At 40.4% G+C, this 19760-nt stretch overlaps 1 protein-coding gene across 1 annotated transcript; it reads left to right on the top strand.

The window, feature by feature from the left end:
- The first annotated feature begins 11440 nt into the window (after window positions 1-11440).
- On the top strand, window positions 11441-19545 carry LOC147459598 (caffeoylshikimate esterase-like). The gene is made up of 9 exons (XM_086509861.1): window positions 11441-11781; window positions 12234-12327; window positions 13036-13068; window positions 13312-13458; window positions 14624-14754; window positions 14828-14965; window positions 15081-15179; window positions 15292-15459; window positions 18994-19545. Exons 1-9 carry the CDS (start codon window positions 11752-11754, stop codon window positions 19543-19545), a joined length of 1392 nt encoding a protein of 463 aa, XP_086365987.1. The 5' UTR covers window positions 11441-11751.
- The last annotated feature ends 215 nt before the right edge of the window (window positions 19546-19760 follow it).

Here is a 19760-nt window from a genome sequence, read left to right as displayed (position 1 = left end):
GATGTAAATACGGCATTCCCTCATGGTGACTTAGAGGAGGAAATCTACATGCTTCAACCAAAGGGGTATGAAGTAAAAGGTAAGGAGAAAATGGTTTGCAGATTAAAGAAGAGCTTGTATGGTTTAAATCAAGCATCAAGACAATGGTACTTAAAGTTTGATCGATGGATGTTGGATCATGGATTCACAAGATGCAACTCGGATCACTGCGTCTACACGAAGAATTTGGGAGATGGGAAATTCATCATCCTAATGTTATATGTTGATGACATGTTGATTGCAAGTGCTAACATGCAGGACATCAAAGACCTAAAAGAGGAGCTATCTAAATCTTTTTCAATGAAAGATTTAGGTGCTGCAAAGAGGATACTTGGTATGAAAATATCAAGGGACAGAACGAAGAAGACAATAAAGCTATCTCAAGAAGATTACATCAAGAAGGTACTAGAAAGGTTTGCAATGCAAAATGCAAAACCAGTTTCTACACCTTTGGCTGGTCACTTTAAACTAACGAAGGACATGTGTCCAAAGACACAAGAGGAGATAGCCTATATGTCTAAAGTTCCATATGCTGCAACGGTAGGTTCTCTAATGTATGCTATGGTCTGGACAAGGCCAGACATTGCACATGCAGTGGGAGTTTTGAGTAAGTTCATGGACAACCCAGGTAAAGAGCATTGGCAAGCTGTGAAGTGGATACTTAGGTATCTAAAAGGGACAACAACAAATGCTTTGTATTTTGGAGGAACTGATATTTTTCTAGAAGGTTATGCTGATGCAGATATGGCACGTGACAAAGATACTCGAAGGAGCACTACTGGCTATGTGTTCACGGTTGAAGGCACAACAGTAAGCTGGGCTTCAAAGCTGCAGAAAGTGGTTTCACCAGAGTATGTAGCAATGACGGAGGCAAGCAAAGAAATTCTGTGCTTTCACAGATTCTTAGAAGAGCTTGGATTCAAACAAGACAATTGTGTCTTGTACAGTGATAGCCAAAGCGCTATCCATCTTGCGAAGAACTCAGCCTTTCATTCAAGGACAAAGCACATTGATGTGAGATATCACTTCATACGTACTCTTTTGGAAGAGGGACAACTAAAGCTAGGAAAGGTGCATACAAGTGAAAATCCTGCAGACATGTTTACAAAGGTGGTCAACAAGGAGAAGTTGAGCTTTTGCTCATCCTCAATCGGCATTCAAGGATAAGAAGCCAGGATGGAAAGCAGTCACAGGTTTTTGAGATCAGTCTCCAAGTGGGAGATTGTTAAGTATGGAGACTGATTTACCTTGTAATTTGTGTGGTAAAAGCGCACATTTGTAAGGCCCCCATTATGAGGAGAAGCCATCGTGCGTGAAGGAAAATCACTCGCAGGAAACCAAAATTTTCACGGCCAAAAATCAGGGGCAACTTTAGGGGGCTCGGGGGCGGAAGCCCCCGAGACTTTTTTCCCTCTTCGTCGGAATATTCCTTTTTGCCGGAATATTATGACCGGACGGCGGCCGGAAAGTGGTCGGAAAACAACTGGTCGGTTGGCTAGTGGCCGGTAGTCAATGGCTGGTGGCTGGTGGTCGGAAATCAATGGCCGGTGGCCGGTGGCTGAATTCAATGGCCGGTGGCCGAATTCAAAAGCGGACTTGTCTTCTCAAGGGCGGCCACACATGGGCGGATTGGAGGGTCCGATTTGGACTTATTCGCACAAGGGCGGCTACACATTGCTCATCTTCTCTACCAAGCTAATTACTAAGCTAAGCTATGCTAATATGAGTGATTATGTGAGGAGATGTACATCTTTCTCGTAAGATACTCCTTCTTCCTCTCAATCTACTCTCATACCCTGCTAGCTCTCACCATCTTCGAAGGTGTGTGAGGTCTTGGGTCTGAGAACGGGGATAATTCAAGTTGTGTTTGATTAAGTGTTTTGCTTAGTGCATGAAGCTTCCATCTTCATTGCACTAGCTAGTCTTGAAGGAACACAAAGAATTGTATTGTACAATGTCAGACTTGATGGGAGAAACCATAATACAAAGCCTTTTGGAGGGGGGACCGGCTCCATGCAAATCCGGTCCTCAACTGTTGTCAATAGCTTAATTTCTCTCTCTTTTGAAAGTATTGTCGATGCTATCTAACTAGGTGTTATGCTTTTTGTTGCTCTCTCCACCCAAGCACTCTTGTAATTCTCATTAGGAATCTATTCTAATGAAATGCCCACTATGTTCATGCTAATTTCTGCTACACATAAGTTATTAGGCAATTAAATGTTACATTTCAGAGGTTAAGTTACGCATACTTATAATCTCTTCTTTGGCATGGCAAATATACTCTGCTAAGAAGAATGTGAGACCTAGCGGCAAAGTATGGCAGAGGTGCCGCACGTGCCTAGAGAGTTGGGCGACAAGCCTGTTTTCCTGAAGAACATACGGACAGTGTGGGCAAGGCACTAGGACTTTGATGCTAGCAACACAATTTTGGTGGATGATTGTAGATACAAGTCACCCAAAAATAACTATGAGGACTGTCTTGCTATCAGATCATACTACCATGTTGTGGTAGGAAAAGAACACCCTTTTTACTTGGTGGACCTCATTTTGCCGTGGTTGCGCAGATGGAGACACAATCAGTACCCAACATTGTACACTCGCAAGAACCCTATCTTTGACATAAGATGATATTTGTGGGTATGTTCCTGATTACTTCATATAGATGGAGGGTTACTCTTACAGATTTGATCCCCCTGACCTAGGAGATTCCTGAACTTTTGTACTTGGTGGAATTTGATATCATGTCGCATATTATATAATGAAAAACCACTTGTTTGGTACACTGTCTTGGGATATTGATCTCTAGTGTCTTTTCTTGTGTTTTCTAGTAGTTTGTAGTCTAAAATCATATTTTTTTGAAATCCTTGACATTGGTGTTAATACAATGGTGAAAATGCACAAAATTTGGTGCTAGAAGAGAGTCAAATTTGGTGCTATCCAGTACCAAAATTTGTGCTATCTAGTACCAAATTTTCTTAAGAATTTGGCACTGTTCACTTCATGTTGGTAGTGAGCCATGTTGTCTATCAGGTTTTGGAGACCCTATTGTGCATCACTTGTATTTGAAATCCTAAAGTTGCAAATATATAGTTGCAACTTGGATCCATTGTCTTGCACCAAATGCTCACAATATTATACATGAACTTATGCAAAGAATTTTACAGTACCAAATTTTGGTACTGCTTGTCATCACTTTGGTACTGATTAGTTGCCTTTTGGTACATGAGCTTATGCAAGGGATTCTAAAGTAAAAGTTTTGGTACTGCTTGTCATCACTCTAGTGCTCGTTAGCTTTTGGTGCTGGTTTGTATAATGTTGGTATTGGTTAGGGGCAAGTTGGTACAGAGCTTGACAGTTAATGTACAACAATCTCAGATATTGAAGAGAGGAAGTAAAGAATTGCAAGAAAAACAGTAAATCATGAGGAGAAAAAGATGTATTCTGTCTAGGACAAAAAGCATTCACTTACCCACTTAGGGGTTCTGGAATTGTGTTTCAAGTAACATGGATGCACCATCGCTCTCATCATCATCATATTGCATGCTATTGTATATGTTCTCATATACTTCAGTAGCTAACTTGAATTGATTAAGGACTCCTGTAATAGGCTACATTAGGAAATGTATGGCCCTTACAAGATGTGAGTAGATCATGACTAGAGATGTTTGATCCAATAGGCTATATGTATCAACTTTTCCTTCCACTTGGCCATAGTAGAAGCCTTCAACAACCTTCCCACCTCTAACAATCTTGTTATGCCACTTATCCTTATGTGCTCTCAGTATCTGGTACAACACTTTTGTGCATTTGATAAGGTAGAAGACCTCTTTAGACTCATCTGCTTTCACTGCAATGTTATCCCCAATGGATAGCATTCCATATAACATTTCAGTGCATCCTTCATACAGTGGAAATATAGAAATTTGGCTCATTGACATAGAATTTGAATATCCATCATCCTCCTCACCATCCTCTCCGTTGTCCCTTCCTGTATTTAGAGACTCTAGTAGTGGTTTGATGGAAAAATATTTCCATTCTTCTATATGCATTCTATTTTAGCATCTTCTCCATAGCCCACTCATACATGGATCACAAAAGCATGAAAGTGTTCAAAAGCGTACGATGCAGTGGTTGTCCTTTGAATACCCATCAACACAATGAAACGAGCAGGAGCCCACGATGCGCTCACAGTCCCACTGGAGATCGTGTTGCACATCATCCGTGCCAATAAACCAAAAGACTCTCTGTGTATTAGACTTGTGAGATTGTTCTCTTGGCTGAAAAGTTGCATTCAAAAATTTGACCACATCAGTCGCACACTTCATAGGCCAGCCATCTGGTGTCAATTCCTCATGTGTCAAGGTTCTCTTGATGACTGCCCCTACCCCATCATGCTCTCCTTTTCCATGGCCAGATGCTGAGAAGTTACGCATCATGTGCAAGCATGCATCTGATAATACTTGGCCACAAAATAGTAAGGTCTACGTGCTTTGAATTGTGAAGCAGTGCAATTTGACCACACCCAATGGTGCTTTAAACAATGTCCATGTTGTTTCACTCACTTGTCATCAAGCATGAAACAATGTTATAGAAACAATGTATCATGTTGCCTATCATCTGATATGTAAAAGTATAGCGTCTTTTGAACACCACCTTCTGCATTTCTTACATAAGTGATGTGCACAAGTATTGTGACTTGAGTAGATCACACTACATTGACTGAATCTCATTCTGAAAGTTAATAACTAATACAATGACATTGCTACTAGGAAACTTGAGCAAACAATCCTTGAATTGTTGGGCTTGCCAGCAGAAGACAAATTTGTGCTTGATATGTGAGGTGGGCTGAAAATAGGCTAAGAAAAGCTGCACATTTCATTTGTTGCACAATCAAGTCCTTTCTCTTCTTCTGACTCCCACCTGCATCAGCCTGTCCAGTTCCAACATCCATGAAAACCTTCACGCACACCTCCCTGCTATCCTCTGATATCTCACTAGGACAAAATGTCAACTTCCATACACCACATTGGGAGCAGTCCCCCATCAATCATTTCTTGGCATGGTATTCACTATTTGAAGGCTTCACTCACATGATGGATTCCCACATACTAGTGATGTGCTGACATACTGCTTGGTTTGCAAAACACTCTCTTGTATCATCACTTCTACAACATATGGAGCAAGTGCAAAGGTGACCTTTTTCATGATGCCAAAACTTGTTTTGCCGCATCTCATTAAAAGTCTCTGAAATAGAGCATCTGCACATGGGATACATAGCAGCAAGTATATCTCTCTTTCAACTTCCGAACAAAGTATGGCTTTAATGCCTCAAAGCATCTGAGAGACAAAACCACCGTAGGATGAGCCTTCTTGAATCTTTGATATAGCTCAACCTATGGCACCAAAACAAAAAAGGTTAGAAAATTCCTTCATGCAGATGGTAAAATGCCAAAACTGGTTGTAGACAATACCAAATATGGTACTATAGAGTACAAAAATGTCATATTGGGTAACCAGAATGATTTATTTCTACCATCTTTGGTACAATATAGAACCAATACACAACAAAGTGGGTTCTTCTAAGGGCCTTTGGTACTATACAACCATTGCCCTATGAAACAGAATAGCATTTAAGAGCTGGACAACACCAAAACTAGTCAAATTTGAGACTATTCAGAAAACATTTGGTGCTATACAAATTTGAGATTAGTCATCATAAAACATTTGGAACAATAAAGAACTATTTTCATATTTGGTATTGTCTTTAGGCTTTTGGTATTATGTACAACCAATGGCATGCAGAAGAGTACAAAATTGGGTAGTTTACAGGGGCTTGGGTACTATACAAAGACCTTTCGTACAGTGAAGGACCATTGCCATACAATAAAAAATCAGATTTGGTACTGTCTTTTGCTTTTGACTCATAGTAGAACTCTATGCAAAAGAGTACTGATATGGGTACTTTGCAAATTCTTTGGTGATAAACAAGAATGCTTTGGTACTATACAGGGAGTAGGTTCGATAGTGCACAAAAACTTTGGTACTACACAATTATGCTTTGGTAAAATAGAGTGAGACTTTGGTGCTCTATAGATATAATATTTCCATATTTGGTACTATCTTTAGGCTTTGGTACTATGTACAACTAATGGCATGCAGAAGAGTACCAAATTGGGTAGTTTACAGAGGCTTGGGGACTATACAAAGACCTTTGGTACTATGAAGGACCATTGCCATAAAACAAAAAGTCAGATTTGGTTGTTTTTGTCTACTTTTGACTCATAGAAGAACTTCATGCAGAAGACTACCCATAAGGGTACTTTGCAAATTCTTTGGGGATAAACAAGAATGCTTTGGTACTATACAGGGAGTAGGTTTGGTGCTGCACAAAGACTTTGTTACTACACAATCAGGCTTTGGTAAAATAGAGTGAGCCTTTGGTACTCTATAGATATATTATTTCCATATTTGGTACTGTCATTACGTTTTTGGTACTATGTAAACCCATTGGCATGCAAGAGACTACCATATTGCGTAGTTTATAGAGGCTCGGGTACTACACAAAGACCTATGGTACTGTGAAGGACCATTGCCATATAACAAAAAGTTAGATTTGGTACTCTTTTGGTACTTTTGACTCAATAGAACTCTATGCATAAGAGTATTATATGGGTACTTTGCAAATTCTTTAGTGATAAACAAGAATGTTTTGGTACTATACAGGGAGTAGGTTTGGTACTGCACAAAAGACTTTGGTACTATACAAGGAGTAGGTTTGGTAGTACTGCACAAAGACTTTGGTACTACACAATTAGGCTTTGGTAAAATAGAGAGAGGCTTTGGTACTCTATAGATAGGCTTTGGTGCCTCTAGGGAAGGAAAAGGTATTATACAAAGGATTTGGTACTCTATAGTAGGTTTGGTAGTACTGCACAAAGACTTTGGTACTACACAATTAGGCTTTGGTAAAATAGAGAGAGGCTTTGGTACTCTATAGATAGGCTTTGGTGCCTCTAGGGAAGGAAAAGGTATTATACAAAGGCTTTGGTACTCTATAGATAGGCTGTGGAATTATTAGTAAACAATTGAACACCAAATTTGGTACTGCACATGGCCTTTGGTTCTATGCAGGACAACTTTGGAACTACATAGGAATGCACTGGTACTATATATAACCTTTGTAAGGTATTGTACACACCCACTTCCATATAGCAGACTACCAAATTTGGGGTAATGTATTGACCAAATCAACCTTAAGGATTTTCAAACAAATTACAATAGTTAAGAGTTTTTGGTACCTGAGAGTCATCAAGTAGATGCACAGGATGTTTGACGACACTTTTCCTTCCAATTATCTTCTTGCATATGTCCTTCTTGTTAGGTGAAACTTTGCCTTTGATGTCCAAAAGGCATGCACCAAATCTCTTGTTTCATTGGTGATAGTGGTTCCTCCAGGCAATTGTCTCTCACAATCACTCAATGGCAACACTTCACCCTCATCTTTATTCTCCAGCCTTGAACTTGCAACAGCTATATTCCTTCGATGAATACCCAAGACACTAGCAATTTTAGATTGGTTTATTGAGGTCTTACATGTACTATTCTTCAAGATCATTGTCAAAGAGGTTCTCTTCACAAAAAGCTCACTTGCTGAGTGCGGGACCTTAGTTTGAGTCAGCGTGTTTCACACCCTCGATAGAACGATGTCTTCGACATTGCTAAAATTTGTTTTTTGCAGCTCATAAAATGTCTGGTGGTCCAAGATTTGCTGGAATATTTCCTTATGTTCATTCCTTAATAGACATAGTGTTTGCTTGCGCTAACATCGTTCCACCGTTGCGCAAATGTTCTTTCTTGTCCTAGCTTTTGATGATCCAAGAGTAGAAGAAGGATGTCCTTCTTTTCTTCTCTGCTTGCAGTTGGTACCTAGATGTGATTGAGTTTTCACATTCTACTATAGTCCAACTTTTGAGATTTTTATGTAGTTATCGTGGAAATCCTAGGCATGAAAATGCAGGTTTGGATAGGTTTGTGTTAAATGCATGTACACTAGGTGTTATGGGCCCCAATGTTTAACACAAGCTTTTTTGGAATGGCATGCAAATAATTAATGGATAAGATAACTTACGAAACATATTTACCACAGGTATTGTGTTTCTATGAGATTTAGTGTTGATCTACCAACTACCATACGAGCTGCACACTTGGTATGGGTGTTTGTCATAGATTGATTAAATTGTATATGTTTACTCAATCAAGTCCACTCTTTAACCAAGTTGGTTCTTCCATTCTATATAGCTTATATGGATTGCATCACAATTTTGTGAGTAATTGAGAACCCATGTTTACTAGTCATTTTTGGAGGACTATCTGTAAAAGGGTGGGAATAAAACAACAATAAATACTACCACTCATCTAAAGATAGATGGGCAGTTGGTAAGTATATAGACCTAGTGCTAAAGGATATGCTAAAAGCATACGTTAGCGAGAAGCATACCAAATGGCAAAGATTGCCTTTCCAGTTTGGAGGTTGTTTATCATGATGCAAAGCCTGCGGAGACTGGGTTTAGTCCCTGTATGTTATTGCCAAGGTTTTCAACCTTGATCGCCAATTTTGATGAGGTTGCCTATTACTGAGAAACAACAGCAAGTCAAGGACTTGGTCGATGTTGATGACCTAAGCAAGCATGTTACTTTCATGGAAAGTTGTGATGAGGTATGCTTGCATGTTTCAGTACTTTCAGAAAGTTTGATTCCGCTGAGGAGGATGTAGAAAGGATATGGAAGTATTTGATGTTATCCTATGGTGTCCGAGATTTGATGTTATCTTTTGATGGAGGGGGATATCGAGATGCTCATGATTTGTGTCAATTTCTTTATGTGCCATTTGAACCTAGGGGATGCTTGGATGTTTTTGGTTTAGGGTAGTTGCTTTGTGTGCCATTTGATTTGGGATGGTATTATGATTTACGTCTTCTAAGTCAATTGATGTATATGCCTTGGGATCGAGGAGGGTTCTATTATGAACATACTTCGTGGCGCTATGCTTATATACATTACTAATTTATAGGTGCTTATGCCACATTTCAAAAAAAAAATCGTGTTATCCCTACAACCCTCGAGAGGTGTGCTCACATGAAGCCAAAGTTTGTGATATTGTTGATAGTAACAATGGGGTAATGGTTGGATGAATACTAGTCTATGCTTACAATTCTCAATGAAGTTGGCACATGCCGAAGGATGTGCAGATTCAGAGGGGGTGAATGTTATGCCTCTTTGTGAGAGCATGAGATGAAAGATTGGTATTTGAATGCATTTTGAGGTTTTGGTTATTTTATGAATATGTCAGAATGTCAAGGTAGGTATACATGCCAAGTGCAAAGGCTTGATGCTTTTTTTTTTCAATTGTTATGTGAAAAGATTCTTAAAATATGCAAGGTGAGTTGGGCAGGTCGAGGCCATGTAGCTACAGATAGAGAGGAAAGTGGGTGAGAGTCACACTCTATTGCATGAGGGAGGCTGAAAGTGCTTTTTTTGAAACATGTTTCTGTAAAAACGGGCCATTACGAAAAAGAAAAAGGTCATTTTGAACATTTTTGTGTCTCACGCACATAGGCAAATTCGGCACCAATTGAGAGATATTTAAGTTTTCGTGCTCTATTGTTTTTTGGAGGCAGTGGAAAGAACAAGGAAAGAGGAGAAGCTCGAGAGGGAGAAAAGCTTTGAGCAAGCTCGACAAGTGAAGGCGGAAAAATTCAAGGGATTCTTCATTGAATTGTATTGCTTCGCAAACATATTGATTTCGAGAGGTTGGGGATTTCTGGTAAAGAGATTTGTTGATCGAGGTGCATACCCATGACGACATATGTGATCGAATTGTAGCATGGATATCAATGCTCTTAATTCGAAGTTTTGTTGTTTACCAGCATAAATTTGGCGTCGCTTTCTTGTTTCTTACTGCTATTAACCATAAGTTCTTATCTAAATATTAGTGATCTCTCGCAAATAATCTCTACTCAGCATTGTACTCTCTTATTATCACTAAATGAGCTTTATCTGCAGTCGTTTCACTTTGTTCTAGCCTACACTACTCTCTATCTACAGCCAGAAGCCCGGTGCTTTCCCGATCTCCCTTGGAACGTAGCACACTCCAACAACGTTGGAGATGATAGAGTACTATCCCTGATTGTGATTAAAAGGGTGTTGTAGGCTTACCTGGTTTTGTTGATGCAGATTGAAAGGCATCAAAGGACACAATTGAGAGTTGTTCAATACTCCTTGTACATGAGAGCTTGTATATTCCTACAATTGATTGCTAATTATCCATCATCCCATTGCTAAGAACTGACCTTGACTGAAGAAAATTTGCATAAGAATAGAGCCAGTATTCTGAGCTACTAGAGTTTGTCCAAGACCTCTTTACAAACCATTGAGGAGCGAACCTTGACTAGGGTTATGGTCTTGAACAGGAGGGACATGTCTGATTTGATGTAGGTTAGGAGGATGACTAGAGGTAGGGATGTCGACACTCTTGACAGTACCATTGAGCAATGCTTTGTGCAACGCGATGCTACCTCCCTCCGAGGGGAAGGACACGAAAGGGAATCAACAGGCAAGGGTAGAAACTCACGGCCAAAATGCACAGGGTGAAAGCTGCCGAGATTGCATGAAGGGTATCTAAGAGTAGTACGGAACCTCGACTCTTGAACCCCACATTCCTCCACCTCCGCTCTTATCGTCTTCGAGTGCGAAAATGAAGGTATTGTATGATGACTAAAAATGGGTTGATATGTGTGCATAAATGTTCATAAACGTGTGATTGGGCATATACTACGTGGGACGAAGTGATGAAGTCAAAGTAGCCAAAAGCTAGAAGCCACTTGTTGGCATCAAATTCCTGAAGAGCCTTAAAAAGGAGGATCCTTCACAACAAGGAAATAAAACAAGATAACCTAAAAGGGGCTTCAATGTTTGGACAAAAGCTAAAATTATCCTTCATAAAAAAATTTGCATTTTCGACTTGTCAAGCTGTGATTTATAGAATATATCTTGATATAATATATCCCTTTCTAAAATTAATTTCTCTATTTTTCGATAATGACCTCACTTTAGAAATTAAAAGAGGATTTCCACTCAGAAAAGAAAACTATTTGACGGCTTTTTAATTATTTCCACTCTATTTTTTGCGCATTCAAATTAATTTATTTACTTTTATAGTGTTTTTTATTTATTTAATTCACTCATTAATCTCTGTTTTCCATCTTGAATATTAAAGCCTATCATAAATAGTCAATTATTGTAGACTTTTCCCGTTTTGATTGGAGGATAGCTAATAGCATCGCGTTATCTTTTAGAAAAACGAGTTTTTAAACTCCGATCGGTGCGCGCGCTGCATGTTCTCCGTTGCTCGACTTCTCTCTTCTTCCTCTCTTTGTTAGCAGCAGAAGCAGAGACAGAAAACGCACGCACGCACCCACGCACGCGCGCACACGCTTGCGCGTATTCTGCTGTGTATATTGCTGTCAAGCTCTCTCTCTCTCTCTCTCTCTCTCTCTCTCTCTCTCTCGCTCTCGCGCGCGCGCGCGCATACGCACCCTCTGACATTAATCATGATGTGATCGTCAGCGACCCGGAGGGTGTACATATTTTGCCTTTGATCGCAGTACTTTGTGCATTTGTTCATTTGGTGGGTACCTCTGAGCTTCTTTGTAGATGGGCGAAGCTGCTGTCAAGTATGAGGAGGTATCCCCGAATTGTCAGATATTTGGAAATCTCGATCAAACTGCAATTGAGTGTCAGTTAATTAGTATAGCTGGCTTACATATGATTAGTTGATTAGATGTACAAATGCTGTGTTCTGTCACTGACGTCTGTCTGCAGCGGAGCATTTAACTGATCCGACTAAATGTAGCCTCCCATTAACACTCACAAGAATCAATGGCCACAAGACTCTGGGTTAATTAGTTATATATTTAATCTTATATGTTGTGCAAATAAATTGTTGCATAGGTGTTATTGCGTTTGATTAGATGCAAATTAAACATAGAAAATGTGTTTTTGGTACCGCACTGAGATTTACTAATTGCATTTTTATTGGATTAATAATTGCACTGAATGGTACATACCCATGTCTATCACTTAGTATCGTTTCGATCTGATGATTACGTGATCATTGGTGGATTTTTTGTGCACAGGAATTTGTGTTGAGCTCAAGGGGTTCAAAGCTTTTCACTTGTCGATGGTTGCCGCTGCATCAGAATGTCAAGGCTCTTGTTTTCCTCTGCCACGGTGATAAACATCTACAAACCATTGAATTTTACACATGCATGCACTTAGATGGAAACAATGTATGCATACACAAAACGTGACATATTTGCCACATAGATTGCACCATATGCATGTACATCAACAAATGCAGACACGTGCCAATCAATCATAGGCAACACAAACATTTGAACTCACAGGATATGCATAGGTACCAAAGAATGTATGCATCAAACATACGTCGTAGACATGCACTTTCATATACAATTACATCACTATACAGGTACCAACATACATACATATTTACCGTTTGCATGCATCGGATTGATAGGCAATATTTTGCATAAACATATGCAATCGTTCAAAGAAATGTGCGCATCAATTATACATAGACATGCAAACACATCCATATTCATGCAACCGATCATACATGGACATGCACTTTCTCATGCAAAACACATCCATAAACATGCATAGGTAAATATTCATGCATATTTACCTGTAATATTCCTCTATATATAAGGGATTGATAGGCAATGCAAATATGTGAATAAAACCTACGCATATGTTCAAAGAAATGTATACTTCAAGCATACATCAGACATGTATTTCATATGAGAGACATACTAGTATATACGTACCATTATACATATGTATTTATCTGTATGCATGCATTATAAGGGATAGAAACACGTAATGATTCAATCTTGTTGTTTTGTAATGAACGTGTAGGCTATGGAATGGAATGCAGCATTTTCATGAGCGGTAAGTTCTAATTTGACCCTTATTATTGTAATTCTATTGACAAATCATTGAATCATTAATGATCAATTGTTAATCAATTTTATTGACAATTTATTGAATTGTTAATTAACACTAAATTGAATTGATAATCATCCATTGTTAATAAATTGAAGAATGCATGATTTACTAGATTTTGATCTCTAGAGGTCTGAGGACCTGCGTAGACGTCCCTCATTCATGTGCTCCCTATTGAATCACCTACAGGGACAGGCACCAGGCTGGCAGAAGCTGGGTATGCAGTGTTCGGCATTGACTATGAGGGCCATGGAAGATCCGAAGGCCGAAGATGCTACATTCAAAGTTTTCATGACCTTGTCAATGATTGTGTCTCCTTTTGTAAAACCGTGAGAGGTAATTTCATGACCTAAATATGGAAAGCTTCTCCCTGATTGCCGCTATTTTAGAAACAAACAACTTTCTTTGCATTTATTCATGCAATTCAACTGGATAATCTTGCTCTTTAGCTTATTCTAGCTATTCGGAAGTCGATACAAACAAGTGCTATGTTTTGTGTTTTTGGCAAAGCACAAAAATTGCCTCGAGGAATCATCGAGGGATACCGTATGACTACACATGATTGTAAAGTATACGTAGGAGGGGGTTTATACAAGGGACCAAAAGCCCCTTTCAAAGAATTGATTCTTTCTAGAGCCTCTACTGGGCAGGCCATTCTTCTTGAAAATCTGGCAGTTGTACTGTTGAGTTATGGATTTGTTGACCTTGAGAGTTAAGGGCCATCATAGACTTCAATCTCATTTTAGCTCTTTCATGGAGCCTCCATTGGGGAGGCCTTTTCTTCTTCATTGGTACTTACCGTAGGTGTTCTGTGGTGAGAAGCAAGGACTGCATACCTTTCCCTGAAATGGAAAACCTAGTAGTTTCAAAAATTGAACCCAACCATCCCTATTATGGCGTCCTCGTTGCTCTTCGATGTTGTTGATGTGAAGGTTCCTACCCTCTCTCAGATTTTTTACTTCCAATATGGAGACCTTGATGTATTCTGTTGAACTCACTGGAAGAAGAGGGAGGTTGGTCCCACTCTGAAGGCAGGCTTTTAGCCTTTGGTGGGTTTAGGAGCGGTCGGTCCTTTGGCTAACTTTGGCAGTCCTTTCAAGGGGGCCTTTAGCCCACATTGAAAGAAAGCATTCAGAAGGTTTTGATGGGGGACGTTCTTGTGGGGGATGGTATGCTCTCGCCACAGCTCGGCACGAGGTGGAGGCCAGCGGGCTGTGGCAAGGCCACCTCACTTGTCACCTAGCCCCAAGTAAGTGCCATTGCTCCAAGCAACATTATTTGCCACAGTCTAACATTACTCTTTCAACAAAATTCAGTCTGAATGACTACGAGTGAATGTAAAACTTTCCATAGATTTGGACAGCGTTTTCAGCTGGCTATTTGTGCTGCCAGCCTTCTTTTAGCATGGTTTTATTTAAAAGTAGAATGGTTAATATTTTTTGCTCATACAAATATGTTATCCACATAGCAGCTTGTAATGTGGTGTTTGTAACCTTCGTAGAGCTCGAGGAGTACAAGAATCTGCCCAGATTTCTCTATGGGGAGTCGATGGGTGGAGCGGTAGCACTTCTTGTGCATAGAAAAGAACCTATGGACTGGAATGGAGCTGTTCTTGTGGCACCCATGTGCAAGGTGAATTTTTCTGCTGTTGGCTTTTAGAAGTCACCATTATCGTGGTCATGCTGATGTCGAGAACTCAATACAGATAGCCAAAGAGTCCAAGACACATCCTCTTATTGAGAGCTTCCTCATAAAGTTGTGCTCTGCCTTTCCGACATGGAAGATCGTGCCGACAAAGGATGTAATTGAGGCAGCTTTCAAGGATCCCAACAAGCGACAAGAGGTAAGAATCGAGCATCGATGTTTTACAGAACTGCAACAATGTGGTCTTCTTTGAATATGGTGGATGTTTGTAGGAAGTGAGTATGATCTACCAAAAAGCTTAATCTATTGTGCAGATTCGACAGAATCCGTACATTTATCAAGACAGACCTCGTCTAAAGACGGCTTTAGAGATGCTCTTGGTTAGCATGGACTTGGAGCAAAGATTGGATGAGGTCTCTTCTCTCTCTCTCTCTCTCTCTCTCTCTCTCTCTCTCTCTCTCTCTCTCTCTCTGTGTGTGTGTGTGTGTGTGTGTTGTGTCACACCTTCTAGCAACATTTTTGCAGGTAACATTACCCTTTCTAGTCCTGCATGGGGAGGCTGATAAAGTGACAGACCCTTCTATAAGCAAAGCCCTTTTCAACTCAGCAATAAGCTTCGATAAGGAAATGAAGCTGTATCCAGGAATGTGGCATGGTCTTACATCTGGCGAACCGGATGACAACATACAACTGGTTTTCCGAGACATAGTCGAATGGCTAGACAAAAGGAGCAAGATTGTGACTTTGGGAGAGAAACCATCTATCTCCATGCAGAAATCGTAGAAAGCATATATGCCTGCGGATTGTCAGTCATGGAGGCGGTTGTTGTCGATTGTTCAATTATAGAAAGCATATGCCTGTAAATTGTCGACGGTGATGCAAGTACAAGTTCAGATTGTTGGCGATGAAAGCGCAGCAATGTCCCAAGTGTCATGCGCATGTACACAATGTGTTTCTCGATGAGAGCTGTCGAGGCTGGGAACCTCTCTTGTCTTCTGTATTGTAGATTTGAAACTACTACCTTGTATTGAAGCATTGTTTTGGTTTTTCAACCGCACACATGCCGCGCTTGGTTTATGTAAGCTTTAGCTCATGAGTGAGTGGCAAGTGCCATCTCTCCCTCTTTCCCCTGAATCCTTGCTTCTGTTTATGTGAGTGCATGTAATTTGTCTCCCCCACTCCCTTGAATCTTCCTTCTGTCTTTATGTGAGTACAGGCTGTGCCTTTCATATCTCAATTTAGAGAGGACAAATCAAAAAATTTCCTTACGAAGCTTGTGAGCCATGGTCTGTACTGCATACCTAGCTAGGTATGCGGTGCCTCTCGAGCAGAAGCTCATGATGTTACGCATCATATGAAAAACATAGAAAAAGACTCCGTTTTCCTACATGAGAAAATTTCTAAATCTTCTTGTGATGACACATTTATGTATAAACTTCTCCTTGCTACCTTCCCCACGCTCAAACATTTTCCTCCTTATTTCCTGCAAATTGAATACTGTGGTTAGGCCCTCTCTCTCTCTCTCTCTCTCTCTCTCTCTCTCTCTCTCTCTCTCTCTATAGTTTCCTACGGCGTTAAAACTCTCTTCTTCTTCTTCTGCTCTCTGTGCAGCTTCTTATCCCCAGCTGGTCTGATCTTGTTCATCCATTGACTAGCTGCAGCATTGCTGTGCTCAAATTAACACTTATCTGCAGGTTTTCGCTTTCCTTGCGATCCAGTGGCCATCAGCTTCTCCGTATGTCGCTCGACCCAGAATCTCCCTGGGACAGTTCATCCATAGCTCCATTGCATTTGCCCTCCAAGCCCTACATGCCTATACCGGACATGCCTCTTTGCATTTACTCCAAGAAGCGTGACAAAATGGGCACCCAAGCCCCTCTTCTGAGCAACAGAGACTAGGTTTCACAAGAAGATTTAGAAATATTCTCATGTAGGAAAACGGAGTCTTTTTCAGTGTTTTTCATACCATGCATAACATCATGAGCTTCTGCTTGAGAGGCACCGCATACCTGGCTAGGTACGATTGGGGGTCCCCTGCCCCCAATCGTACCTAGCCAGGTATGTGGTGCCTCTCGAGCAGAAACTCATGGTGTTGAGGTAAGTCACAATGTGGGAATTATTGTGAGAATTTGTCTAAAACTTCTTGTGTTTTAACCCTTGAGACATGTGCGCAATCCTGCAAAACCTGTCGAAGCTAAGCTTCGAACGGCATAAAAAAGAAAGGGGGACAATGTAGTGGTAACTTGTACAAGATGTGTGGATCCTAGGATCCTCATGGAGTACTTTGCTCCCTTCTAATCCACTTCTAGACCCTCTAGGCTCTCTAACATATGATAGTGACAAGTCTTTTTTATGGCATTTACGGTGCACCAATGGGGTGTGAAAAACGGCGGGCTTTTTCAACGTCGAGGCAGGGTTGCCTATTGTAAATCCAAGCAAATTACAATTCAGGTGTGAGCCACGAGGTCAGGTCTCAAGTGATGACGAGGCAGTCCACACTAAACTCATTCAATGCTTAACACTAGTCTGGTAATCTAACAGGACATAAAAATGTTCTTTCAAGGTTTTGGTGGAAAATTTTCCAAAACCAAAGTAGAACCGTTCATTTTGAAAAATCCTTTCATGAGCTTATAGTTCAAGAATTACTATATATGGCAAAAATGAGAAACTTGTAAAATTCCTCATCTCTTGGTCACAACAAGTCTCCAAAATTGATGGAGCAGTGCATTTTGCCCAATATAGTCATTTCTTACAATTGATTGCATATAAATAAGAGTGGGGATTTTTGTAGGACATGAGATAAAATGTCCTGATAACTTCAATAAGTTGGTGATCAAAATAATGGTTGCTTTTGCCTCACTATTTTTATCTTTTATTTTGGGGCAAAAAAAGTAGATACAAAAAAGTTACATTTTTGTCATTCTGCGGACCTATCATCAAAGTTTCTTTAGTCACGCTCAATACTGATAACATATACATGTTTTCTTTCCCCTTTTGGATCTTTGGATTCAAAAGGAGCCATAGAGCATGTCAAAAGAATAATGGATCTATTACTAAGTGGAACCTTGGGGATCATGATGAAGTGCTAAATACAGCAAACGTGACAAAACTAGGTTTAGCATTATGACCTCTAGAATCCCATAGAAACTACTCAATATTTAGCCAAATTTGTAGTTTATGATTAGATATGGTTACTACCTACAAAATACACACAATTGGCTTAAGAAACTAGCACTATTGAGAAAACTATACTTGCTATACTAAAATGCCTCGTATTACTCAGCAATCAAAAAACTATATAGCACATTAGGTCTCCCAAAACTCAAGGAAGATTAGCTTTATGTGTTATACATGTCACTTACACAACACCAAAATAATAATAAAATGCTAATTTTGGCCAAAAAAAAAAGGATTATGCAATTCTTGTAAGTTGGACATAACTTTCAACTTTAACACTTAGTTCTCCTTAGAAGTATCAAAACATGTTGAACTATGAGGGCTTATCCTCTAGCAATCTAAACCTCACAAACATGAAGTTTAGAATAGTATAGTTGTGCAAAAATTTGAGAAACAACCCAAAACATGACCCGTTTTTTCACACAGTTTAAGTTCAAAAATGTTGTGCAAGAGTAAGGATAATGGTGAGATTGATATTCCAAAAAACCTTCAAGTTTTTTACCTCAAAAGAAAACTTTAATTGTGGATATATTGTGGTGTGTGGTCGTGCAGGTAGAGTCCGGCCACCTAGTGTGGTCGGACATGTTATGGTTGTAACTACCTCTCAAGTTAATATAAGGAGCTGCTCTCGGATGCAAGAGGCAAGCCTAGTTTGGTCCTAATCCCGTGTACACCACATTGGTGGAGGAGACGGGCACAACTTCTTGGTAGTAACACCAGCTTCTTGGCTTTTTGGTAGTGATGGCGTTGCTCCTCTCACATGACCCTGGCTAGGCTATGGGCAGAATCTTGTTGCCTCTGCTCGCTTTTGCTCCCGCCATCACCAACGAAAGACCTCTAGTGTGTGAGACCCCATCAGCAGGAAATCCCCCTTCTGCTCGTATTATGCGCCATCGATTCTGTTGAGCCTTTGCAGCACCGAGCCAAGTCATCATTTACTCTAGCTACTCGTAGCTTCTTCCCTTCAAATCTGTCACGCTACAGCTTTATGTTGCCTCCAAGTCCTCTACTTTTGATTAACATCCCTATTCAATTACCCCCGTTGCACAGAAGAAAGGAAAGAAGCTTGCTGCCGCTGCTGTCAAGAAGGATTCCCCTGCTCCTAAGAAGCAACCGCAGGTCGAGCAAGAGGAAGTTCTCATGAAAGAGGCGGAAGAGAAAAAGCCAAACGATGCCGCTGCTACTCAAGAAGCATGTGAAGCTGCTGCGTCCGCCCCCGATGACGCGGGCAAAGATGCAGTTGCAGAAGCAGCGTCCAAGGACGAGGAAACCCCCTCAGTTGAGCTTGACACCTCTAAGGCCGAGGACCAGGTGGCTATTGTGGAAGAAGCCAAACCTGATCAGGAGGAGGCTGCTGCGGACGATTTGGAAGGAGACGAAACATTAGATGTTGATGAAGAAGTTGAGGAAGTTGAAGAAGTGGAAGAAGTCGAAGAAGTGGATGAGGAGAAATTCAATCTTAAAGCTGGACTAATTTTTCCTGTTGCTTCCCTCTGCCAAGGAGTTGCTAACTGGTTATCATGCCTTGATTTTCATCAATTTTTGGTGCAACAATGTACTGTCAAAGTCCGCTATGCGTCCCACTCTCTTGGGATATTATGATGTCTTGGTTTGCGGATGCTTTTCAGTTGTTCTTGTTTTCAACATGCTCGAATCATAGAGAGTTGCTGCAGCTTTGTTGCAGAGGTGCCCGACCTTCTAGTCTTGTTGGTCATGAAGCAGTGCTACAATCGTGAAGCTCAAGCTTTCATTATGTGTTTAGTGATAGTCTTTTCATCTTTAGTTCATGTCGCAATTTAGTTTTTGTTGAATGACCA

Source organism: Adiantum capillus-veneris, chromosome 4 (genome assembly GCF_014529385.1).
Source record: "Adiantum capillus-veneris isolate H3 chromosome 4, ASM1452938v2, whole genome shotgun sequence".
NCBI classification, from domain to species: Eukaryota; Viridiplantae; Streptophyta; class Polypodiopsida; order Polypodiales; family Pteridaceae; genus Adiantum; species Adiantum capillus-veneris.
This window is presented reverse-complemented; position numbering and strand designations above follow the sequence as displayed.